The 27234-nt window shown below is 38.1% G+C and overlaps 1 protein-coding gene across 1 annotated transcript in view; it reads left to right on the top strand.

The window, feature by feature from the left end:
* Window positions 1-27234, top strand: part of TAF4 (TATA-box binding protein associated factor 4) — a 39910-nt gene that overhangs the window by 8568 nt on the left and 4108 nt on the right. The window contains exons 3-15 of the mRNA XM_056354367.1: window positions 13073-13239; window positions 13771-13890; window positions 15615-15734; window positions 16478-16600; window positions 17632-17721; window positions 18788-19039; window positions 20519-20663; window positions 21020-21134; window positions 21739-21908; window positions 22518-22648; window positions 23289-23414; window positions 25621-25677; window positions 25759-25878. Coding sequence (XP_056210342.1) covers window positions 13073-13239; window positions 13771-13890; window positions 15615-15734; window positions 16478-16600; window positions 17632-17721; window positions 18788-19039; window positions 20519-20663; window positions 21020-21134; window positions 21739-21908; window positions 22518-22648; window positions 23289-23414; window positions 25621-25677; window positions 25759-25878 — 1736 coding nt within the window. The remainder of the gene's footprint in view (window positions 1-13072; window positions 13240-13770; window positions 13891-15614; window positions 15735-16477; window positions 16601-17631; window positions 17722-18787; window positions 19040-20518; window positions 20664-21019; window positions 21135-21738; window positions 21909-22517; window positions 22649-23288; window positions 23415-25620; window positions 25678-25758; window positions 25879-27234) is intronic.

The following is a 27234-nucleotide window of genomic DNA, read 5'->3' as shown; positions in this document are numbered from 1 at the left end:
TCTCTGAAAGATAACTGTGGATCTCTTCTGCAGCCCTCCTCTGGGTGAGGGGTGGATTTTATGTTCAAGTCATGCATCAGCAAAAGGAACATTCCGCTTTATTTGAAATCTGCTACATCAGATCTGCCATATGTCACCAGGCTGAAAGTTGTGTTTGTTCTTATTGAAACTTTCATAACTGAGGAATCCTGCATGCTTAGCTTTGTACCTCAAAGAACTTAACTCAGAGCTGTGCAAGAAGTTATTTTTGGTTTTGTTAAAATGAGTGTCAGTGTCATGAGATGCTTTGCACATCTGATAAGTGTCTCTTTAAGCGATGGGTTCTAATGGGAATATAATTGCAATTCCGTTAAAGTATGAAAGCTATTAACTTTGACTACATATTGTTCAGTTCTGTTACGGAAAATACTGTTGTTCCTAACAGCCTTTGGATGAGCATGTGTGGATTTGCTTCATATGTCTGTCTACACTTGGTGTTTCTGGTTTTTTTGGGTATCGCTAGGCTTATGATCGAGGTTGTTGGTCAATCACCAGAAGAGAGTGATTTATTTCTTTTGAGCCATTTTGCACTCTACTCCTCTAGAAGTTACATGGTGTTTCTATGTTCAGTGAGCTAAATAGATTTCCAGAGATGGAAAACTCATGTGGGTTACTTCTGAAAGGAGCGCCTTGGTTTGAGGACCACAAATTTGGATGCTGCCCAGGACTTGAATCGCTTAGTAACACAGGATGCTGCAGCAAAGTTAGCAATCTGAGGTGAAAATGCAACAGTTTTGGGCAGTGATAAGACACAAATTAGTAGGTGTCACAAATTTTTTAAATTAAGTATTTTGGTGTATGTAAATTGTCACTATTGTTTGTCTTCTCTGTTTGGGAAATGATGTGTAAAAAGAGTCCTAAGAAAGCGTATGAAGTATTTCAGGAATGGGGTTGAAAATACTGATACTAGCCTAACTGTGTTTTAACAAAGAGAAGATACTGGCTCATGGAAAGCTTGCTTTCGGTTCTTACAAAATAAAAAAAAGTGTGGTCTAATACTAAGAGTCTGCTTAGTAGGAACCGGGACATAGAAGTCACTTAAGAACACAATATGTTAAACTTTTTTTGTTGTTACTATATGCAGTTTTTGACAGAAATACTTGAAATCAGCATTTTTACCTGAAAATAACTACTCTTGTCAGGATTGTTCTCTGTGTTGAAGCTTTATGAATGTTTGTAACTCCGTTTATCTGTCTGAATCTGCTCCTTGAATTTGATGCCATTGGTCGATGCTAAAAAGAAGGCTTCTGCCACTTGGAAGACAGGAAGTGTTAGCAAGTTTAACTTTTTTATGTTAGGCATATTATCTCTTGTGAAAGATTTGAAGAGGTAGTGGGATGAAAAATAATTTTGAAAGTTGTGTTTCTCGCAACTGAAGACAATGAGAGAAAGGAATTTTTAGTTGTACTTAGTATTCAGTTGTATTATGATCTGTAAAGCTACATGTGAATGAACGCCAGACTCTCTATAGAGAGAGAGTATGTGGTGCTCACAAGTTACAAAGGGCTTTTACTGTGCATGGCCACAGGGATGTTCCTGTGTACAAATAGTTTTGTGATCTGTGGATGTTGCCGAAGTTTCCCTGGTGCACGTCTGGGACCGAAGCCTCGGTATGTCTTTATCCCTTTGACAGATTGCACACAGTTGTTTTACAGAGGCAGTGGCTGTAGGGATATTCAGGCTTTGTTTTTGTGTTGTTATAAGTTGTTAATACGTTAACTTGAATTTCGTTTTAAACTAATTAAGGTCTTGTCTCAATGCAAAATGTTGTAGTGTATTTATACTGATAGGTTTTACAACTTCCAAGAAACCTCTTTCTTGTTTGGATACAGTTTTTGCTGTATCAGCCTTCTTGCCTACTGCTTCCTCGTAAGAGAAGGAAAACAGCTTATACAGTAAGTATCTTTTACAATGATATAGTTTTGTCCACACTGGAGCTTGTACTACTAAATTATTGTGACAAAATCGTCCCATTTCCAGCTCAAATGTTGAGAGAAGCGTAAAATCTGTACACAGACCAGGCTGTAATTAAACAGGTGTAAAGACTGTGCAGTCACTCATATTTCAGATTAATGAAGCTTTTTTCCATTGAGGCCATGGACGCATGAATAGAGCAATTTTTTTTTAACTTTATTTTTATTTTAGTTTTTATTTACCTTTTAGGACAGTTTAACCTTAGCTTAATCTGGAAACTTTTACCCTGGTTCTGTTCTGTGGTAACTTCCTTCCAGAAACACTCGTTGTCTTCTGGAGGTACGGGTGTCTCAAGGAACTGAGAGCCAAGTTTTTACCACAAAATCTCCTGTCTTGGAGTAATTTTCTTCAGGTGTCTTTAGCGCAGTATTTAATGTAAACGGAAATAATTGTCCTTGAGGCCTTATTTATGTCTTTTATTAAGGGCTGTAAAAATACAGACTGTTATGGGGGAGAGTAAAACCTTGATTATCATCACTATATAATGGTATAGATTATCAATAATCGAGAAAGAGGTGATAATCATAAGGAATTGATAAAACTGCATCCTGTTTCTGCAGTGAGATCTGTTCGGCACCTCAGTAGAGCTGTCATAAGGCATTGTACAAATGCAGATAGTCTTTGGCTCTGCAACTGTTGTCAGCCTGGAAATAACGTTTTGAAAATAAAGAGTTTCTGCACTTGTATTACCAGTGATCAGAAAGTTACACTTTGACCATAAAAAGCTGATTCTCAGCAAAGTGCATAAATAAGTTATAAATCCTTTTACCCAGGGACAGTGCTTTTACTGTGTATTTGTACAGGATTTAGTGCAAGGTTTGGCTCTGTTGCCAAGCTCTTTTTGTGGGATTTGGAAAAGTATATTGATAAAAATTGAGTAACTTCTTGTCAGTGCAGAACTCTTGTTTATAAATTTGAACTGTAAATTATGAACACCCTGTATCTTTTAATTTTGATGCTTTTTTCCTTAAAATGCATTTCTAAAATATTTTTTCAGTAACATGTTGTAGCCAGTGCCTTGACAACTAATAACACAAAACTTGCACCAGTGTGATGTATTATTTTACACGGCTAGTGTGACTGTTTGAAGATTTGTATTGAATCAAGTAAGCTTGTCTAGTAAAAATGATCTAACTTACCATTGTAACTTCTGGGAGTGTTGAACTTAAAGTTTTTAAAGTGTTAAAAGCACCACAGTACTTTGTACAGAATAAAGCACATGCTGGGTAGGCTCTGTACAGACAACCAGTATAAATTCAGTTGAAAAATCTGTGCTCTAGATACCAGAGTATAAACAAAAACTAAGCAATGAGGTGTGGTGTCATGCTCTAGTCTTTCTTAAATGGTTTGGGGGGGCAGCAAGGCTGTAGTAAGCTGTCTTCACACCTTCCTTCAGTTCATTAATCAAATATTTCTGTAAGGGAGGGTTAAATTTAGTTCGTCCCTCAGAATGTAATAACATCAGGTGCGTTCAGCGTTAAGTGGTGGTGTGGCGAGTGGGACCAGTTGTACTCACATGAGTCAGAAGTACCAACTCCAAGGAGCAGCACGGAGGAGTTGCAGCATCTGTAGCAAAAGAGTCAATGGAGGTGGCCAGAAGAGTGTTTGCTGAGGGATCAGTGGAACAAGTCAGAAGAAGACATCTGGAGTAGGAAGGCTGGGGGTGGCTAAACTCTGCAGAAGTCTATAGAAAAGCATGAGGAGCTGTTAGTTTTTAATAAACATAGATGCAGTTATGTTTGCAGTAGTAGCAAGGGTAGATTGGAAGAAGAGACAAGTGTTCATGCCATGAACCTCTTATTTCCTTTCATTCTTCCTTTTTTTCCCAGTGTATTATTTGGTTTTCTTTCCTTTGCTTTCCTCCATGGGGGAGGGGGAGAGAAAGCACTAATTATTTATGTGTTAGTCATACCCAGTCATTAAGCTTAGTCATTACTCAGGACTGTGCATTTGATGGTTGGTAAAAATCAAAACGAGACTTTATTTTGTTTAAAAGCTCATAGGTGTGAAAATACTTCTGTGTTCAGCCTAACTGAAGCAGCAGTGCTATTTAATAAATGTTGCTGTCAGCCAAATGACGTGTAACGTCATGTCCATGTTGATACTTTGTATTCGAACTCACAGGCATAGCGCTTGGCATACTCTCAAAGCAGAGTAACTTCTGTACCGGCAGCGAGAGAGTCGTAAAATCGCAGGCTGCCTCTGCAGGGGAGGATCTGAAGGGAACGTTTCCACCGAGGCTGCCCTGGGTGTAGCTGTCAGTCGGCTGGAATTGTCTGACATCGGGTCTCCATAGCTCCGGGTGAAAAGGTGAAAGAGTTTTTACACCTTACAAATGGTGTATACCTAGGGTAGGGCATTCACAGTGGGGACAAACTAAAGGAATGAGTTTTTTATCACTTTTCATGTACTTGTTTTAGGGTGTTGCTTTTTGAAGGAGAATACTGTGGATTTAATGCAGTATTCCTCATTAACTATTTGTGTGCAGACTGTGGTAAATGCAAAGTAGCTTGCCCATTCCCATTTCATCAGGTGCTTGAACAGCACTAATGTTGATATGCCTCGATATAGACAAACTGCCAGAAATGAAGATTTAGTTGAGTTTTTCAATCTCCTATTTAGAATAACAGATCAAAAGAATTAGTGACATTTTTATTTTCTGTCTTCCTTTCTCGAAAAAGAAATCTGATTTTGGTATAACTGCGTTGTTGCTTGATATAAGCATATTGAAATTAATGGCAGAGCTAAATCTGAATCACTTTGAGATCAATAATTAAAGTAATCGGTTCAGCTCTTGATAGTGTTTTTCTTAGATCTTTCTGCATCAGGCTAAAGACAGATTGGTGTGATGATTGGGTTGCAGTTCGACAGAGCACTCCGGTGTTTTGGCTTTGTATGCTTGACTAGAAAGGAATGTTAACACACTTTCAAGGAACACAGCTTTCCAGAAAAGTAAAAATAGTTTCAAGTGACATTGTTGTTGAAGCATTTGTCAATTGTTGCTGTATAAAATGACATACTTCCCAGAACACTTCTTACACACCTTCTCAACTGAGCAGGTAAGATTTTTTTTCCATTTGGGATCACTGCTAAATACAATGGCTTTTTGGCACTCCAGCATGACATTTTTCCTTTAACTGAATTCTGAAAGGACTTGTGAATCAATAATGTACAAATGATTCACTTCACTTTTTAGACAGTACAGTTGAATTCTGTAGCTTGAAACTGTTTTCTTGCATAATAAGAGTAAGCAAAAACTTTTACTATGAAGTTGAATTTCTTTTGTCTGACTCTTTAGTAAGAAGAAGCAAAAGCAATTTTTCATAATGTGAACTTGTGTACTTTGGTCTGTACAAAATACATTTTCTGTGCACTCCAGTCAGGATTTTTGACATTTTTTGAGAATGTATCTTTCATCTGTGTTGGTGATAATCGTAAATCAGCTGTTCAAGATTTAGTATTTCACAGACCATAACCGTTAGTTATGATCTGTGATCTGTGTTTGCAGATTGGGCATATGGGGAGAGTAATGACAGGCAAATGAAGCAGGGTGCTGTAGAAAATAAACTAATGCTGTACCAAAACTTTTGGGCATTGTATCTGGCTAAGATTTTACTTGATTCCAGAGTGACGTGAGCTGAAAAGTGGAAGAAGTGATGTGCTTTTGTTGATCTTGTAAGTTCTTGTCCAAAACTCTGTGCCATGCCAATCTTCGCTACGGTGTAATGTTTAGTGCCTGTCAGGAGAGACTCCAAGTGCTTTGTATTAGAGGTGCTCTGAAGCAACACCTGACGGTCATGTTTTTTCATGCCAAGTTGTAGCTCACCTTAAACACAAAAGGTGCTGAACATTTAACAGGCACCCTTAAGATGTGTTCGGTGCAGCCTGGGCTGTGTGCTCTCAATACGAGTGTGTGCAGAGCCTCAGCATTCATTGCTTTAGGGCGCCCATTACTCTGAAACAAGAAGCGAGGGGATCTGGTACAGTATCTTGGGTTGCTCCAGTGTGCTGGACAGCTCTGTCACCACCTGGCTCTTTTATGGCCTGTAGACCTGCAACTTAGCAGGGAACGTATCTACTGCTAGCTCAGTTCGTGCAGGCTGACCTCATCTGTGCCAGTGCAGTGCAAGTCGTGTGCAGCAGGTGAACTCACAGGTAGCTGTGGGCTCATTTTCAACAAGCTGGCTTGCTGGAGCTGGTACCAGCACTGTGTAGACTTCTCCATAAGCACGATGGTTATCCTTGTGGAGCTAAGAAGCCTTTACACAAGTCACAAACCAGCCACGCTTGTTCATGAAGTTCAAGAACCTGGATTACTGATGGTGTCAAAGACTTTGGCAAGAAAGTTCAGGTAGAAGTTTTCTGGATTTGTTGTGCAGCACAGATCACCTGAGGTTCCAAGCATGTAAACTAATACAGTGTATCTAATGTGGTGGTGCACATCTCTCATCAAGTACAAAATACTGTGTCTTCAATAACATCTAATCCACAGCTGTGTTGCCATTCTAAGTTCTGTGTTGTGCATCTTGATTAGCAATTGCTGTTTCTCTTGAGTTGGTGTATAAATTGTCCTTCATGAGCTGCTATGCGTCTGCTGGTTTATTACAGATGTTCTTTGACATACGTAAATAATTCTAAATCTGCTAAAAGTTGTCTTGTATTAGGGAAGATTCCCTTAATTACCCAGATTTTCATGGAGCTGCGGTGGACTAGCACTGGTTCTTTCCCCATTTCCTGGCCTTCCGTTCCTATAGAGTGAGAACTTTTCCAGGCAGTTCAGTTACCATAAGAGGAGGAATGGTGGATTGTTGGACAGCATTGATGTCATACCAGGGTATTTTCTTTTCTGCAATAAGGGGCCATATCATGTACATCACTGCTGCTGGAAGTTCTTCCTGTAGTTTGTATAGGCAGCTATCCTTTTCTCCAGCTGTCTCTCCAGTATTCCAGCTTTTTTGTATTGGGAAAATCCTAGAAACTTTGTCCTTTTAAAAAGATTTTGCCATTCCAGAGTCTCTGTTTGCCTGATCCAGTCATCTGCAGAGCATTGACTCATCCCCTTTGCTTGATATGGGTTTTGTGGTGTATATGATACCAACTTGCATAACCTTACACACGCTTGCTTTCCTTTTGTTGCAACAGAATCTCTTCTGACAATGCAGAAGGGATGCTATTATAAAGCTTTCTTCTGCTAATACGGCACAGCCTGCTTATGGTTGCTGTCAGATATTTTTTTCGCCATGTCAAATGTTTGCAGCATCTTGCCACAAATGAGTATGTGCTTGAGAGCTTAAGGCACAAACTGCTTTGACGTTAAGATAACCTCTTGGTGAACTTCTCTGGCAAATCTAGTTAGGGTTTGAAGATTTGTTGATGTCAGTGGACTTTATGATCGATAACCCTCTTTTCTAGAGATGTTTGTAAGGTCTTTGATTTCCTACACCAGAAGCATCAATCCTCTAGCTATTCTTTTAGGCTTGGACATTCTTTCTGAACATCAGCGTTTGTGTATGGAAGGTGATTCTTTGTTGCCTAACAGTTCTCCCTGACACTGACTGGTGGGGGTTGTTTTTTGTTTTTTGTTTTGGTGGTTTTTTTTTTTTTTTTTTCCTTCTCCTGGAAATAAAGTTCAGTTACTTTTTTACTTTAAGAAGAGAATTTCCTCAGGAGACCGGAAAACGGTGTTCTCCATTCAATTTCAAGATCATGCATCCATTAATTCTTCTGTGATGTCTCAGCTGCTAAAATAAAGAACTTATTAAAAGTCTGTGTTCCTTAGTAATGGTTCTGAATTGATCTGGGTTAGACCATGAGTTACATTGTGGGTAATGAGCAAAATCTGTCAGACTGAACCTTCTGTTCTTCTGTTCAGTATCTGCGTCAGAGAGAGAGATGTTGTCACTAGTGATCTTATAGGATGCTTTCTAGGTTTTATATTTCACAGGTACGCAAGGGTTTCGTTCTTGCATGCTGGTATGCCCAGTGACAGGCATGGGCGTACCTTTGTATGGTCCTCGTGTTAGGTGCTTGCTAACTGGAGATGAAGTCTTTCAGTATGTCACCTACCGTATGAATAGAGTCCCTGAGAAATGGAGCATTTACTGTGAGAGGGTAACACCTAGGTATGTTGCTGTTGGAGTGGCTTCTTGCTAGGTGTGCTTGTCAGAGGTGACAATTTGCTGCTGTGTATTTCCTCAGAAAACCTGAAGATGCCTACTATATCTGCAGGAAGTTTTAACTCTGTCATTGGGAAGTCCAGCTCCAATAAATATTAATAATCTAGGTTTACCAGTGAAAACTGGTAACAGAATAGGAAACTCTTGGTTTGTGGTTTTTGGATGTAGAGGTTCTCTAGCAAGAAAGCTGCATGTCTCAGGGGTTATGTGGACAATCAGAGCGGTGTGCAAAGGCTAAATATTTCTTTTGTTGTTCTTTTATTATTATGATAATTTTTTTCTTTAGTCTTTGCTAAGCCAAGCCACGTTTGAAAGAGAGAAGGAAGAGGAAGGCATTAGAAAGAAGTCTGGTTTGTGTTTTTCTGACATGTCGTATGGCTAGAGCTCTTCACTTTTTATTCCAGTGCATGACTTTGCAGGTTTTACTAATTTAAAAAACCCCAACGAACAACAACAACAAAAAACCCCCAAAGCACAACACTTTTAAAATGGAAATGCCATTAGCAAATGGAAATACAAAGAGGGCAAATACAAGAGGTGAAGACAACACAGTATAGAAACATGAGGCTACATTATATAATAATGAACTTTTCCATCCAAACACTCTTGGAAACAGGAGAGATCTGGGAAGGTCTCCACAACAAGAACACGTGAGATGACCATTGTATTAGTCAAGAGTGCAAGTCGTCTTGGCATAAGGAGCAATCCAACTCAATTTTGTTAATCCTTCATTTGGAGCCACGATGAATTGTTTAATTCAAACTAAAATATGAGCCTCTTTCAGGATTCTTTTAATCCTCTAACTTCTAACAAAAATGGTAATTAATTTTCATTTTAATTAGTTTTTTAATGAGAGGCTTGGAAAGAATGCTTGAGTGTTTGCATTTTTAATAGTGAATATGATTTTGCAGTACACGTGATCAGAGTTTCTAGGAAAAAGAAGGCAGAGATGTTTAAAATGCCTAAGTTTTATTGTCACCTTTTCCTAATTGAACACTTCCAATTATCTTTATTAGCTGTTGGGTCTCAAATATCAATCCATCCATTTGTGGAACAAAAACCTGGATGGTAAACTTGAAGTATATTCTCCATCCTAACTTTAAATATGTTGCTGAATTGGAGAGGTGAGATACCTTGGTGTGATTCTAGTACCTGCTAGTTATTTCGGATCTAGTTCATACAGCATTTGCACCCTTATGCACTGGAGTTTGAGGTTATGATACTTATTTATATTTAAATATACTTAAAATCTAAGTTTTTGAATGTAAGACAAAGTGTGGGGTTTTTTTTTCTACATATGTGGCTGTCAGCTCTTCCTTTTTTTACTGTTGCAATGAATGAATCAACTGAGAGATGGGTAATGTATGTGTGGAGAGAGGGGGCTGTTATAGTCATACATTGATTTTGTTTAGAAGCGGGAAATAAATGGGACTTTCTTTTTAATTCTTAATCAAGTTAGCTCCAATGAGCTTTCTGAACTTCACTGAAAATCCACTTAATGCCAGCTTGGGTATAGTTTTGGGTTAGCGAGTTTCTCTTTTAGCTAATTGAGTTGGAAAAGAGTCTGTAGTTGGGCTGGGGGGAGTAAAGCTCTGAGAGCAGCTCCATCTCCCTTTTTAATGAATTCTCAACAAGACTGGAGAGGTGTTAAGGGTTTAGTCAAAAATTAGTTCTCTGCGCACTACTGGTGGATTTCTGCATGGAAGTTTCAATAACAAAGTTCATCACAATCTGAATTTTTACACCTTTTCTGAAATCACCCTTATATCAAGCAAGTAAAATTTCAAGCAAGTAAAATGTCTTATATCATCATGCCACGATTAAAACTGGTGCAAGACTCGTCTGATGCTTGTAATTGTCTTTGTTTATATGTAGCCCATCAAGTGTGCACAGCAATTCTATTTTCTAAAAATTTTTGTTTCTAAAAATCTATATTTCTAAAAAATCTATTGGTGGTAGACCCTAACTGAATGACATGTTAGAAACAATATAAATTGAAAATAGTTGCATGTCCAATATGAGTGCAGTATAAAAGAACTATTTAAATAGGGACCAAAATGAATATAGTATTGTATGAATTACTTTTTTTAACTTCAGTACCTGAGGGAAGGTTCAGACTTCCCATAGTTAGAAACTTAGCATGGTAGAGCTTAGAGTCAAGGTTTGAATTACAAATGATTGTTTTGTCTGTCTGCTGCCAAAAATTGAACTTTCTTGATGTGTTTTCTAAAGCTCACTTTAATATGCTTTTCAACTGTCTGTTTCAGCAGTTGTGCTATGTTAATGTGTAGGCATGTTCTCATTTTGCATGTAGCTCAGGGAGAATGTTTCATTGTTCAGGTATTGTGCCTGCTCTTCAGGGGTAGTCAACCTTCATTTTGTGGTTATCTCCCTTCTTTTCTCTCTCATTCACGTTTTGGGGAACAAAACAATGAGGTGACAGTACTGGTGTCCCGAGGGGTGGTTGTGCTGTTGTGGGATGTCAATGTGTGCTGCAGACCCATTCCTGAGCCCGATGTGTGTATGGAGGTGTGGACTGGAACAGGTATTGTACAGCTGGTGCCTGATCCCATAAAGCTGCTCATGTGCAGGTGAGCTGCTTTGGGTTGGCACTTTCAAATAAGTGTAGTTGCTTTTGTGCTGAGAGAGAAGTTTATAAAACAAACACAACCCCCCCTTCCCAAACCCAAACCTAGAGTTAGTATCTCTTATGTTGCTTCTGGAAGGAAAAAATGTATCTCTGAAGAATTTGGATGGTATGTTAGCCCTAGAATATCCTAGGGAAGCCCCAAAATGGTGACTCTTAAGGAAAAAGTTCCTTATGGGATGTCAGTACAATTCTGTGACGTTTAAGGGCTTCTGAAAGTACTGGCACATATAGTTGCATGGGGCTTTTTCAGTTGCAAGAAACAACAAGCTTTAATATTTGCCATTGATTTGAAAATAGCTCCTGTAATCAGACTTCCACTGTACTGATATTTTCAGTTATAATAAAATTGAAGATGTCCACTGATTCAGTGTTTAGCTTCTTCAGCTGATTACTATGAGGGATGACAAAAATGGGCAACGTGAGTTCATTTCCCAAGATTTTACGTTTGCAGATTTGGAGAGGATGCCAAGCTCTGTGCAGGAATGAGCTTGATGTAGTAACAGATCACTCTTTTTAAAACGTTGAATTTCTCTGTGTTTTGTCAGTAGCGCCCTCCTTGTAGTGTGAAGCTGTTGGTGAGAAAGTAGTGATGGCTCTAATGAGCAGCTAGCAGGATAAAGCTCTGTATTCACTATTGAGGTTTTAAAATTTCTTGTAGGCTGTGGTGATAGTGTATGCTCTTGCTGTTTTAATGAAAATGCTTCTCCCTACGTAAGTTACAGAAGAAAAGACCTTACTTTTTTGGAAAGGCTTGCAAAATGTTTTTTGGACTTGACAGCTAAACTAAGTATTTATTTCTAGTCTGCAAGATTATAAGTAAGCTTTTCCCCCTCCTCCTTTCCTACAGAAAAACAGTTTGAGAATATTTGTTTCTAGATATAACTGTTGTCCATAGCACATTGCAGTCCCACCTTAACACTTCTAAATAAGTTGCAATGGAAAGTCACCTTTTTGATGTAAACTAGTTTAAAGTCTCTGTGTGACTCTGTTTCATTAAAAGAGAGTTAAGTAGAGGAGAAAATTAGGGGCAAATCAACTAATGTAATCTGGTTTTCTTTTGAACTCAATTTTTGTAGAAATCGGTATATGAATTTTTGCGGTTCAATGCTAATTTTCAAACAGTCCAAGAAAACTGTTTAAGGCATTGTCTGTAAACATTTCAGCACTTCAGCTGAATAGGAAAGCAAATAAAAGATTGATTCTTTTGAAGTAGTCATGCTCTGAGATGGCATAGACCAGATATTCAGATATTGTTGGAGAGTATGTATAGGCTTTTTATTCACTGAACAACACTTAAACTTTCTGATTTTAGTGGTGCCTCTTCATGGTGAAGTTTCCTCCTGTAGTTTGTTGCTCAGAGAGGCTAACTAATTTTGAGTGCCCAGTTTGTTTCCTTAGGTGGATTTTCCAGAGCTGATGAGCTCCTGAGGCTCTCATGGAATGGCTGAGGCGTGCTGAATGAATGAGCGCTTGGAAAACAGTTCATGTTATCTAGATCCTGTTTGTGCCTTTGAGAAAGAGAGTCTGTCATCTGAAAATCTGCCTGGTAGAATCTGGTTCCCTATAGCTACCCAGTGGGGTTAAGTGTATTGATCTGAGTGACTGAGCAGGGAACGACTGCCTCGTTTCCCTCTCCATTCTATTTTTCTTTTGGGGTGTAACATGGCACAATGCAGTCTGTTGCAGATGCACACGAGAGAGATTATGATTTTACAGCCACTCTTGTTACTAAATTTGTTATGGGAAATTAATTTAGAACTTAGACAATCATGTTCTTATTGATAGTGAAGCCTATGTTTGATGGTATTTTTTTTCCTCTTAAAGACAAACTAACAGGAATCTTACCTATGGCAAGATTTTCTTTTATTTGCATTGTTTCATTAAACAAATTTCTTAGTAAAGAGCAGGTAGGATTTTTACGTGATTGCTAATTTTAACTTCTAGTCACATGGAATTTTTTGGTTGGGGTGAAATCAACTCTGTGTGTTCTGATGCACACCATACCGAGCATTTTGATAGAGAAAGAGCGTTTCTGTAATTAAGCTATTCTGTACGAAACGTGATGATGCAGCTGGGTGGTTTGCTTGTCTTCTAAACCACTTTTGTTAGCGTGTAGTCTTTCAACAGTACATTAATTCCATATGTATCCAACTTAGATAAAAAAACTTGAAAAAATATGTTCTTACATTCTTTTGAAATATGAATGGCTCTTGACTAATTTCTTTTTTGACAGGCATGGTCCTTGTGCGTAGTGAGAATGGGCAGTTGCTGGTGATCCCCCAACAAGCCTTGGCGCAGATGCAAGCACAGGCACACGCCCAGTCTCAGCCTCAAAATACGATGACTCCTCGTCCTGCTACACCTACCAATGCTCCTCCAGTGCAGATATCGACAGTGCAGGTTAGTTCAGTAATTTGTACTGTTAAAAACTGTAAGTTTATTAATTTTTTTTTTGTTCTTATGAAGAATACACCAGAAAGTAGGATATAATGCTATCGATTTGGAGAAACCATTAATCAAACTGGTGCTATACAGGCTTTTCCACATGGTGTAGGCATTGCGTTTTGTTCCTAATTCTGTTACAGTTTGGCTGTTACTCATCAAAAATATTTTTACCTAGCTGAATCACATTGTTTAAAACTGATATAAAGACGACCATTCAAGACCATATGTCATTAGTGTGCCTGTCTTTGCCAAAGAATCATTATCCTTCATGAGACTAAACGAAAAAAACGGAAATGGGTATACGTACACTGAGATAATCATGGTTGCATTAAGTTCAAGACTAAAAATTCTTTTCAGTGTTATAGTGGTCCTGATGCATTCTTTTGCATCTGTAATAATGGCAACTATCCAGAAACAAAGTACAAGATTAAGGCAGATTATATTTAAATATAGGAACTAATGTGGGGTTTTTTTCCTCTTCCTCAGGCTCCAGGAACACCTATTATTGCACGACAGGTGACACCAACTACTATCATCAAGCAAGTGTCTCAGGCTCAAACAACAGTGCAACCCACAACAACGCTACAGCGTCCTCCCGTTGTGCAAGTGAGTTTATAGAAAAGTAATGTATGAATGAGATAGATTGGTTGTTAAGATAAACTGAAAACCTGCTCGAGACTGCCAGTAATAAAGGAAATGTAATTGTTAAGTGCATGGAGGAAGTATGTGCTGGATTATCCTTTGTAAAACATTTGCAGTTTTCAATTTACTGTGTATTCTAATGTTTATATAATTTTTTATATGTATATTTTTCTTATTTCATGTTATACCTATATGCTTACATATATTTAAAGATATCCCGTTATTAGTTTGTATTATCATAAAACTGACTAAAATAAAAAAAACCTCTAGGCTTTCTGCCTCAAGTCACACCAATTCCCTTTGGATTTGGAGCTGTGATGCTATTCCTATGGTGGATTTGTAGTTCTCTGAATTCTGCAGCAAAATTTACAGTTACACTGGTAGCCTTCTCTTCCGCAAGCCTTACAGGAGAGTTTGCTTCGGTCAGTGTACTTAAGGAGATTCTAATAACTTATACTAAGACACCGCTATTTCTCCATGTGGGCTGTCTTCTAGTAGCCTGGCCTGTATTAATGATGGGCTTTCTTGCAGATTTTTTTTTTTTTTTTGAGGGCGGGTGGTGTGAGTTTAAAACACAGTGCAAAAGTGTGAAATTCTCCACATGGCTTCCAGGCAACAGTGATACAATATGATTGCTGTCGCCTAATCTGTTTCATTGTGCTTTCTTCATCCTTTGAGTAGATGGGATTAGAGAGTTTTAATTTAAAACATGCAGGTTTTGCTATGCATCCAGTTAACCTTTTTCCCCTCAGAGAGCCTTTGCCTATGCCAGTGATCTTTCCAGATCTAACAGTTAATTTACCTAACTGAGTGGCCTTAATTTGTGCTGCTGTTACATTGGACAGAAAAAAAAATCATTCCATCTGCATATTTTTTGCTGTAATGAGCATACCATGGACTTAATTTATCTTGATTTCACAAAATGAGACAAATTAAATCCTTGTCTCCTTTTTTTGTCTTCCAAAATACCAGTGAAAGCTAGCTTTGGCAGTGCTGGAGCCTCTTTTCTTGTGCATCCTTATATAAAGAGCAAGCTTACAAATGATTTATTACAATCCTGAGAGCTAGCCTTAGCTTGGTAAGAATTACTGTCTGTCAGGTTGGGTTGTCGTTAGTAATTAGACTGTTGGAAGTCCATGAATGTGCTGTGTATATGAAAAGTTCTTGTATACAATGTTGATACTTTAAAGGTAGTATTCCTACTTTGAATTACCAATTTGTCTGCAAAACTAGAAAAATGTTTTGTCCCATTGTTCATCAAAAAGACCTAGATCAGACCTGAGCTTTTGTGTCCGTTGTGTCTTTTTAGAAATGCCTCCCTTTGAAAGTGGCATTTAAGGGAGCAGGCGAAACAGCTATTGCATTCACAGAAATTTAGCATTCGTTTTAATTATGTTTTGAAACCACAGTGTATGAGGCTATGTTTATGGTATTATTTTGCCGTTTTATTCAGTAACCAAAAATCGTGCAATTCTTAATCAACTTTTAGGAGCTCAGGTTTGAATGCGTAGTGGTTTGTGCCATCTGGTGGCTCGCTCTTTCCACTGCAGCTGATGGCAGGTTTGTAAACTCCTTTTTGTAGTGGCTGTGAAAGGTATTCCACTGTCCTGTCGCTCAGCTTGTTTGGCTCGGGAAAACAGGTTTTCTGTGTTCCAAGTGAAATAATCTTATGTTTGTATTCTCTGCAGCCTCAGATTGTTCTGGGTGGTACTGCACAAACAACTACGCTGGGGACGGCAACAGCTGTACAAACTGGAACTCCTCAGAGAACAGTGCAAGGAACAACGGCAACCTCCACTGCTGCCACAGTAAGATACTGAGTGCATTTAGAATCTTTTTTTACTCGTCCCCATATACATGCGTGCAGGTATGTGTGTATATATATACACACGTACATAACACACACACACAGATCAGAGTGGAGAGTAGTAAAGATGCAGGAGTCCTGTGAACTATTGGTCTTGAAAAGGTAATTTTAGTAGAACCATATAATTTACAAAGTGTGAACACAGGTCACTTGAATTTTGATGGCTTTCAGAGTGTTAGTTTTGATTTCTCTTGTGGTTTTAAAGCACTCCTGTTTGTTAAAACATGTTAGTGGTATCTTACAGAAGAGTGAACTGTTCAGCACTGCAGAGTAGAATCAGTCTGAGACTCATTCAAGATGCATGTTCCCAGGACTGCAAAAGAGGGGGAATCCATGCACTGGGAAGGAGGAGCTTTGCTGTTTGTTGTCCTGCTAAAAAGTGTATTTTTGCATACACAATGTGTCATTCATAAAATACTTGGTGTTTCCTGATTTCATTAGGAATCATAATTTATTAAATTTTGACAACAATGAGCAATACATATGTATACATGAAGCAAAATAATAATTTCAGTCTGATTATGTTTTAAGGGGTGAGGGACAGGAACCTATAAATAATATTCTGCAGTGATGAACTAGAGAAGGATTTTATTTTTCAGACTATACGGTCAGATTCTCTATTCAAAAGGGCTTATCTTCCTTTATCTGACTGTTTCCCTTCTACCCCTTCTCCTCTTGTGACAGGAAACTATGGAAAATGTGAAGAAATGCAAAAACTTTCTGTCCACATTAATAAAACTGGCGTCATCTGGAAAACAGTCTTCAGAGACTGCAGCTAATGTGAAAGAACTGGTACAGAACCTGCTGGTAAGAAGAGTTCATTAAAAGTTGTAAGATACAGTATCTGGGCAAATTTAGCCTCAAAACTGAGGTGTTTTTTTGTTTGCTTTCTTTTTTTGAGAGGAGGGAGATTATAAAATGAGATAAATCAAATTGAAACTTTGGTTCTTCTGAATCAAAATAAGCTTGTAATTGAGAGATTACTGCTTATATTCATGCATGAGAATGTGAGTTAAATTGAAGTGCAAATAGTGTAAATTAAATTCTACATGTTTTTATTGCTAAAACAGTGAATAAAAAGATGAATTCTGTACTGGAGGGAGGATATTCCAGCTAGTGCAATAGCCCAGTGTAGGAAATACGTTTTTACAAAAAAACCCCACAACAAGTAATATTATCTGAAACTAATGTAAAAACTTGACATAGGTAATATTTATAGAATGAGTGCTACTATTGCTTAGCCTAGTTTTTGGTAACCTTTAAGTTAAGGTAGAGCGCTCTATTCCAGGTGTCATCATGTGATAACCAGAGGTTGTCAGAAGACCAAAATTCAAAGTGTATCTTCTCCTGAGGAATATATATTTAGTTTTGAGAGACACATCTACCTTTTGAGCATGTGATGGGCACAACTTTAGTTATTTGAAATGGGGTAACTGTAGTACCTTTTGGAAAAAACAACACCGGAGATGGGGCTGCCCGGCTGCTCTGAGCCAATTGATAGTTGGCTAATTGCAGATCAGGTGAAGTATTCCTGTAGGTTCTGCCTGGCTCTTTGGTTTATAGATAGGACATTCCTGTAACAGTGAGAAAACTGGAGATGTTTCTTAAAACTGACTGAAAGGCAGGAAGAAGAAAAGGAAAGATGGGACTGTAGGTCTTACTAGTTAAAATTTGTATTAAAATTAGTTACTACCATAAAGCTATTGGTAACTAAAAATAGTGAAGGATGATAAAAACACTTATTTTCAATAGATTGTTGTCTTAAACGTTTTTTTATGTTGAATATCTGTAAATAAACTAACTTGTAAAAATTAACTTCTGAACGTTCTGTTTCGAAGGATGGAAAAATTGAAGCAGAAGACTTTACCAGTAGGCTGTACAGAGAACTTAATTCTTCACCTCAACCTTACCTTGTGCCTTTCCTGAAGGTATCTCATGTTCTGTAGTCTTTATATATTTTTGTGCTTATATATTGGCAGCAAATGAACACAAGCATGCCTTTTACCAGTGTAGGTGGAATTCCAAAACGGTGTAAATGGCAGTTTTAAATGGTGCATGGTTAGACTTTTGCTTCTGAGTTTGTTAGTATGACTCATTGGCACAGTCAGTAATGGAATTTCTACCATAAAGTTTTCTTTCTGTGACTTATAAGCAATTTCTCTCCATAGCAGCAAACCTATGAACTGATTTATTATCATCTTTTTATTGGAAAGAAAACAAGAGATTGAATGATACAGAAAATCTGGACAAACTCATACTGTTGCCTGTGCTGTATACCTCTTAGTATGAATAAACAGAAAATTTGTCACCTCTCAATAATAAGTCCCATTTGTCATAAATTTTACAGTAATTGAACACATCTCAAAATTATGTTTGTTCCAAAACATTTACCATTTGAAAATCAGAGGAAGTACAACAGCACTGTAGGGTAAGAATATAACTGCTTGACTAATATATGATTAAGGGTTATAGTTGTAGGTGTGTGTTGACGTTTCTGGGCACCTAAATGCTTTTTCAACCTTGAGCTGTTCATGAGGACAAAAATTGTTACCATAAGAAAATAACTAATGTAAGAATCCAGTAAAACACTGGTCTCCGAGCTGTTCTGAAGTCTTCCCTGGTGTTCCAGTATGTTTCTTAAGCCATCACATGTTATAGCTTGAGAGAGAGATAGATAGGAACACAATCAAGGAAAGCAGCATGGGCTTGGATTGTTAGATACATACCAGGGGGTCCAGATAGGCTTGCATAACCTAGATGCCCTTGATATCCAAGCTTCTACAGCTAAAGGTACTGTCACTCTGTCTGGCTTTAAATGTGAAGTAGCATTGCTGCGTGCACCCCAATCATACTTTCTCGGGTGTGTGCAGGTTGATACAATGGACTGAAATGAAATGTATTGCTTTATACAATTGATGTTTTCTTGTGTGATCTAGGATTAAAATACTCAAAAAAAAAAAAAAAAAAAAAAAATCTTTCCTTTCCTCTTTTCAGAGGAGTTTACCTGCCTTGAGACAGTTAACACCGGACTCTGCAGCTTTCATTCAACAAAGTCAACAGCAGCAGCCAACAACGCAAGCAACGATAGCCACAATTCCGTCTGCGGCAGTGCTTCTAAGCTCCTCAGTTCAGCGCACAGCAGGGAAGGCAACTGCAACTGTAACGAGTACTCTCCAACAACCTGTAATCAGCCTAACACAGCCTACACAAGTTGGTGTTAGTAAACAAGGGCAGTCTACGCCACTGGTATGTAAACTGAAGTGCATCATCTGTTATTGCACAGGGTTTTTTTGATAATACAGTGACTTTTCTTTTTAAATTGGTGGTTTAGCTCAATCAGATCTTTGATCTCTTTAAAGAAACTAGCTACTAAGGAAAAAAAAGTGGGATTTAAAATCCATTCTTGATTAAAATAATATAGTATTTCCTATTTTAGCATTAAATACTGGCAGATTGTCTCAGTCACTGCAGATCCTGAGAGCAATGTTCTGGAGGATCTTTTATTCCTCATTTCATAACTTTAACAACTTACGTAAAACATAAATTTACGCCAAAAGAGGAGAAAGAATAACCTTCTTGGGCCTGGACATAAACCAAATAAGAACAATATAATATGCATCACCTTTTTTCCCCGCTTCTCACAGCGAAGCAGTGTCTGAGTGTAAGCTTTTTCTAAGATGTGTATTAATATACATTATTAAATTACTAGAGGTTTTCTTGCTGCTTAGTACTTCAGTGTTCCCTGTAGAATGTTTGGCATTCATCTGAGCTGCTCTGTCCAGAAATTTTCAAGTGAAATAAAACGGAGAGATCTACTTTGTTAATCCACAAATATTTTTCACTTACTTTGAGAGAAAAACTGGTGATTTTATCAGTCTTACTGCCTTTATAACCTAGGTTTTATAGAAGGAGGTGGTTAGGAACCTAGCGAAGGAATAAAACCTGAACATTGACTAGTGCTGGATTTACAAGGAAATAGTTTGGTTTTTAACTTAACTATATAAGGTAGCAGCAAAAGAAAGACTTGCAGAGTTAAAGAGGTGGAGCTTGCAAAATAGGCAGAGTTGGTAGATTTCTTTACAGTAGTTTGAAAGTAAGTTTTCTGAAAACTAGTTGAGGCCAGAAGACAGGTTTGCGTAAATCGCTCTGTAGCATCGTGATGTAACCCTGCTTTTATGCGTTCATGTTCAGAAGCAGCATGGGTACAGTTGCCTGAGACTCAGTCTAACCTAACAATCGAGTAGTACAAAGCTACATGGCTATAGCTTATGCTGATTCTGGTTGAAAGTGGCATACGTAGAACCAGCTGGATTACCTTCATCATGCCTCTATTATTTTTATTTCTGGAGTTTGTTCAGGCAGATCCAGTTTGCCTCTGCATCTCTAATGTAGACACCACAGGTAGAAAATTTTAACTGAACCTTTGTGATTATAGGTGTTTGGGTGTTTTGGTTGGTTTTTTTTCTCACAGAAATAGGTTACTGATTTTTTTTTTTTTTTTTTTTTTTTTTTTTGTGTCACAAAGTGGAATATTAATCTTCCTGTAAGGTATGATTTATCTGAAGAAATGTTTAAGTACCTTAAAATGTGCTTATTCTAGATCAATGAACAGATGTGTTAAGATCACAACTTACAAGTTGATTGTTGGGGTTTGTTCTTCCCACCTGACTCTTACTCTTAGTTGTGTCTCAGATTGTTTACAGTTTTTTTTCTTATTATTTGCAGGTTATCCAACAGTCTCAAAAAGCAGGGACGTTGATAAGGCCTCCACAGGTAACGTTGACACAGACACCAATGGTAGCATTGCGGCAACCGCATAGTCGTATTATGCTCACTACTCCTCAAATTCAACTGAATCAGCTTCAGACAGGTAAGAGGTCAAGGTATTTGATATATGCTATATTTGATAGCATTAACTGAAGTCTGGTTTATGAATGTCAGTTGTTAAATGCCCTGTAGCTTTATGGTGGCTGTTGTACTACTGCTAGAAATCTTTAGTGCATAGTGCCATAGTGGCTGGGGATACACACACGTCAGGGCAGCATTTACAGCCAGAGAAATTGTTTGGGTACTGGAATTGTGTGGGAGGGTCCTGTTTTGAGTGTGTGAAATGCTGAGACAGGGTCTTTGCACCAGACCCATTGCCATTCCTACCCCTGACTGGCTTGTAAATCTGAACTCTGGTACAGATTTGATGGGGTACAAATCTTGTCTTTCTCCTTGCAGTCCCTGTGGTAAAACCAGCAGTATTACCTGGAAACAAAGCTATTGCCACTGTTTCGACACAAGTAGCTGCTGCTCAGAAGAATAAACTGAAAGAACCGGGGGGAGGCTCTTTTAGGTGAGGAACCACGTGTATTTGTGCCTGTGCTGCCTGGGCAGCCTGCTGAACGCAGGGGGAACCTTTCTGTGTGCTGCGGTGGTGCTGAATAGGACTGGGTAAACTTGCAAGAACTAGAGGGGGATTTTCTGTGGGCAGGTTTGCTACTTCAACAGAGACTTCAGCTGTGGACATACTTGTGCCAGATTGAATTTAGCGTTTAGCTGGCACTAAGGGTAAATACCAAACTTCACAAACAACTCTGTTCCTTCACCTCTCCCAGCTCTGCTTGGATTATTCGAATGTACAGCCTGCCTTAGTGATGAGTGTTATTGTTTTGGGACAGTGATGTGTCTGGTCTCTTGTTTCTCAGGGTGTTGAAACATTACGTAAGAAAGGATCTTGAGAAAACAGTTAGGAAGTACAAAACTGCCAAAATACTTCTAGTGCTCTTTGGAATCAAATTATGCTAGTTTTATTTTATCATATAATAAAAAAAATAAAACTAAAAAGTGAAATAAAGTATTCAGGTTTACTGTGGAATTCATTATGTGCAGCTATGGTATTGTAGCAGTGAGTGCAGATAATCACTAAATGTGATTATAATGAGTTTTCCTTTCTTAAGGGATGATGATGACATTAACGATGTTGCATCAATGGCTGGAGTCAACCTGTCGGAAGAAAGTGCTCGAATATTGGCAACAAACTCCGAGCTTGTGGGTACACTAACACGGTCCTGTAAAGATGAAACCTTCCTTTTCCCGGCACCTTTACAAAGAAGAATATTAGAAATAGGTATGTTGATTTTTATATTTTTGAACTTTAATAAACAAATTTCACTAGTCTTGGGTTTAATTGAAGGCATTTTCCATAGAACTTGATTTGAATAGCTTAATGTTGCTGGAGTAGTTACCTTTTGTATATTCTGATGCTTCTGGGCAATCGTTCAGCTTATGAAAGTGGAAGAATGTTAAGAGATAGCAAACCTATGGAGTAGCCCTCTAAAATGATGACAATTTAACATCAAAATTTCTGGACCTGGTTAAAATTCTGACTGCATAGACTGATAAGGTGTAACAAAAATAATGACGCTTACTTTTTAAAAAATAAATCCAGAAACACTTTTGTCATGTTTACTTACTAGTTTAGAATTGATGGTGGAACAAAAAGCATTCCTCAATTATTTTTTATATTATAGTATACAGCATTTATTAATGGATTGTAGATTTTGTTAAGCTAATGTAAACTTTCATACATATGCCTTTTCCTGTTTAATGCTTGTCTGAGAAATACCCGAAAGCCTTATTTTGCAAATGGTATTTAAATTTCCATGTCTGAGATTAGCCACATGTTTAGCTGTATCGTAAAATAACTTTTTACAACTGATTTGTGTCCTGACCATAGGTAAAAAACATGGAATAACAGAAATCCATCCTGATGTAGTTAGCTATGTATCGCATGCTACACAACAAAGAATACAAAACCTCGTGGAAAAATTATCGGAGACTGCTCAACAAAAGAATATTTCTTACAAGGTAACTGTATTTAATTGCACAATTAAAATGGCAAAATTGCACAAATTCAGCAGGCTGGTGTGTTGGCTGTAATACATGCATTCAGGTGTTCCTCATTCTGTAAAGTCAGGTTGTTTATTCTCTTTGATTCATCTTACATTAATATCTTAATACACATGGATGACTGGAACTCTTCAGTTGCCTATACAGAGTGGTTTTAAAACAAATGCAGAGAAACTGTGCCCTCCCCTTTATTTATTATGTCAAATATTTAGAATCTGAGTGATTGTACAATCAGATAGGCGGATAAAAGCACTGCTTTGAATTCCCGAGAGAGTGCTATCTGACAGATGTGTGTTCTTAATAAATGCAAATGCCTAAACAGCGTTTAAAGAACCCACACAGCTCTGTGAAGTATGTTCATGAGGTTAAAGCTGTGATGATATTAGTTAGAAGTCAAAATCTGATGATTCATGGAATAGAACAAAATGCTTTTAAGAATTCTAGCTGATTTGACTGGTGTAAATACATCCTTGCTATTTGTTTGAAAAGGACGAAGTGAACATTTGAGCTTTTAAATGTATATGTTCTTCTACAGTGCAGTACAATCTAACAGCTTTGTTAAGAAATGTAATGAGAAACATATTTGCCGTGTTTTCAGGATGATGAAAGATACGAACAAGCAAGTGACGTTCGGGCACAGCTCAAGTTCTTTGAACAACTTGATCAAATAGAAAAGCAGCGTAAAGATGAACAAGAAAGGGAAATTTTAATGCGTGCAGCAAAGGCAAGTGCTTGGATTTCACACACGTTTGCAAAGTGTCATTTTTGACGTCAAAACTGCAGTTTCTTTTCATTCTAAAGCACTTGCAATGAAGGGGAAGACTAATCTTCAAAGATGGAGCTTGATGAATGTGTTCTTCAGCTAGAGCTCTGTTCTGCTTTTCATGGTAAAGCATGTGAGACAGCTTCTTTGCCAGTCTCATTGCATGTTCCCAAATCAAAGTAGGTCTTAAAACTTAGGGGGTTGTACTTTGTGTTGTGAAAAAGATAAATTTTATAGCTTGGTGGTACTCTTAAATAGAATAGAGAGGTTACAGGTATTTTGGAGAGTAGAAATAGATTCAAAAAGATTTTTGCAAGTTGGAGAAGTACAGTAAATAGGAAGCAGTAAATGTAAGCATTAGACTTTGTAGTTTTAGTCAGTGACCTGAATACGGGTTCAATATGACTAGGCAGGAACACTCTAGAAATAATTCACAAAACAACTTAAAGTTTCTTTTGGGTTTGTGGTCTCCTATGAGTTGATAACGTCAAAATCCAGTTTTTGTAGTGCAGTGCAAGTTGTGAACTAACACCTCTGTTTCAGCTGGTTCCTGTTGGACCTGAGCTTGAATACTCAATCCAGTTTTTGGGCCCTACACAAAGTAGACTTCAGGAGGAAATAAATTTAAAGGTCTAGAAAATGTGACCTATAAAGTAAGATTAGAGAGTAAATCCATTTACTTCAGAAGAAAAAAGACTGGGGTGAGACATAAGTCTTCATGACTGTGCTTTGCACATTCATGTAATTCAGTTTGCTGCACTTAAAATGCAGCAGGAAAGACATAGGTTAATCGTTAGGAAAAGTGTAGTATTTTAAGGATACTTGAGCACTGAATTAAAATAGTTGATATTGTTGCTGGTCTAAAGAATGTATGGGATTAACAACAGTCAGGATTTGTTTGAATATAGTTAGCCTTGCTTTATGTGAGAGTACAGATGAAAGACTGTCTTGAAGTTCTTAGTGTTTTCAGTTTTATTTTTTTTCCAAGAAGTTAACTAAGACAACTGATATACGTAGCAAAACCCCCTAACTGGCGAATGTGTGTTAATAGTATTGGACAATAAAGTTTGCCGAAATTTTATGTTCTGTTACTTTCGTTCTGGTGAGGTTGAACCTCAAATACTGTGTTGTTTTGGGGCTTGGCCCTGCAGGACAGACCCTGAGGGGCTGGAGCGTGTCCAGGGCCGGGGAAGGGGCTGGGGCACAAGGCTGGTGGGGAGCGGCTGGGGGCACTGGGGGGCTCAGCCTGGGCAGCAGGAGGCTGAGGGGGGCTGAGGGCTCTCTCCAGCTGCCTGACAGCAGGGTGTGGGCAGGGGGGGTCGGTCTCTCCCCCAGGTAACAAGCGGCAGGACGAGAGCAAACGGCCTCCAGTTGCGCCAGGGGAGGTTTAGGTTGGATATTAGGGAAAATTCCTTCCCCAGAGGGTGGCCCAGCACTGGGACCCGCTGCCCAGGGACGTGGTGGAGTCACCAGCCCTGGGGGGGTTAAAGGACACGTAGATGTGGCGCTCAGGGACGTGGGTTAGTGGTGGGCTTGGCAGCACCGGGTTAACGGTTGGGCTCGATGACCTTAAGGGTCTTTTCGGACCTAAATGATTCTATGATTTGAAAAATATGATAAATAGAAGTAATTGTAGGTGCTTAAGTGAAATGGGCAATTGCTAATGTAAATGGTCTGTTGGTCAGCGGTAGTTTGTTCCAATTGGAATCTGAATTGTGTGTAGGTATAGCAGAAAGATACGTTCTTAGTAAGTGTGTAGTTACACAGCAAGGGGAGGAATTTTTCCACAAAGTACAGGTCTAATTCCTTTTTTCATATGCAAAGTGTGTGCATTTCAATTCAGATCTGTGCAATTTTTTTGTAATGGTTTTGTTAAAGGCATTAATGCTTAGCTATTGCTTTGCTATTTTTAATAAAGCTGAAAAAGGGGATGCTTTTTCAAAAGTAGGTATCTGAAACTAAGAAATGGAAAACTACTTTTAATTTCTGGAAATGCTTTCCCCTGTTGCCCTCTCTGGGAGCTGTAGGTATTCTCTGTTTCCTGCTGAAGTTTAAGAAAAACTTTCATGTGCTATGTAAAACTTAGAGTCTTTAACTGCTTTTGTAACCAAATTTATTTTTCTTTCTTTTTCTCCAACCATTCCATGTTCCTCCTTTATCAACATAGTCTCGATCTCGACAAGAAGATCCAGAACAGCTTAGATTGAAACAGAAGGCCAAGGAGGTAAGTGTTCACCTTAACATGAACTTTTATTTTGGAAATTGAAAGAAAAATAATTAACTCTGTTTGTTCCGGCAAATGCAGATGCAGCAACAAGAGCTAGCACAGATGAGACAGAGGGATGCCAACTTGACTGCATTAGCTGCAATCGGTCCCAGAAAGAAAAGAAAACTAGATTCATCAGGATCTGGATCAGGGACAGAGGTACAGTGTAATTGTAATCTTTGGTTTTGCTGCATCAGCCTCTGTAAAAATCTTTCTGTTCAGAGCTTTTTCCCTAGTTTGTGGAAGTTTTTTGAGCAGCAGAAGTGTATTTTATGTTCAGATTTGCTTGCTCCAAAGCTGGGATCAATTTTTAATGTCTGTGTGGTGGCATAAGGAATAGAATTTGATTTGTCATTCCCTGATTCATGGAACTAGAGGAATGTTAGAAAAGCCACTGCTGTTCTCTCAAGTCTCTGCTTTTTTGGACCTCCGTAGTTTTGAGAAGAGATTGTTGTGGTTGTAGCCAGTCTAACTAAAACAAGTGCAGAGTAATGCTGCTGAGGTGGGTGCAGTGGTAGAATTGAATCGCTGCTAAATTAGACAGCTGTAGCTTCAGGTTATAGGAACTTGCCTAATTTCTTTCTTCAGCTCTTGATTTGCCTTAGTTTTAGCTATCTCTACAGCAGATTAGTTTGACGAATTCCATCTGATCATGATGATCTTGAATGTCCTTTGTATATTCTGCTGTTCAGTCTGGCCTTTTAAAAACTCTGCAAAGTACTGTTAGTATGCTCGGTATCTGGTTAGTTTAATGTTAGTCTACCAATCTACCCAAATTTAAATTATCTGCTGTTTTTCTAAAAAAGTTAATAAACATGAAATGGTATAAAATTGCTTTCTGTATGGAAGACATCCAATGTGGGATTTCTCTAGTGTTTAAAAAGAATCAAAGCTTCTTAAAAGTTGAATTTTCAGGGCCAAAAGCTCTCTTCATAACTTGAGGATTTTTCCCTGCAGAGTTTTGTGACTAACAGCAAGTGACAGGATAGGAATGGTTTCATAATTTTGATTATTACTCCCTGACCACTTCAAATTTTCAGTGATGAAGCATTTATACTGTAGAAAAGCCTCTTGTTTCAAAAGAATTCACCTTGTTTTGTACTGAATTGCTAGAAGCAATAATTTCTATGTGCTTGATATAAAACGTTAGAGAACAATCTGAATAGTAGTAAATGTTTTTATTTATAAAAAAATCAAGCCTCGAGCATCTTTCAAAGTAGTTCTGAAATTTACTAAAATGCCTGTTTCTGATAATAAGACTTACTTTTATATAAGTTGACAAATTACGGTGTTAAAGGCTTATAAATGTGGTTTAAAATTATAAAACTCACAGAATGTGGCACTTCCACAAGATAGATGTGTATATAAATGAAGTTGTCTCTGAGGAATATGCCCAAGTATCTCATGCAGCGTTAATGTTGGCATTGCTTACTTATGCATGCTCAACTGTGCAATGTTAATAGTCTGTTAATGTCAGGTTATGGAATGTATTTTACATCTACTGTGAACACGTGC

This window comes from Falco biarmicus, chromosome 10 (assembly GCF_023638135.1).
Source record: "Falco biarmicus isolate bFalBia1 chromosome 10, bFalBia1.pri, whole genome shotgun sequence".
Lineage (NCBI taxonomy): Eukaryota > Metazoa > Chordata > Aves > Falconiformes > Falconidae > Falco > Falco biarmicus.
Note: the sequence above shows the minus strand (reverse complement) of the source record. Positions and strands in the feature narration are given on the sequence as shown.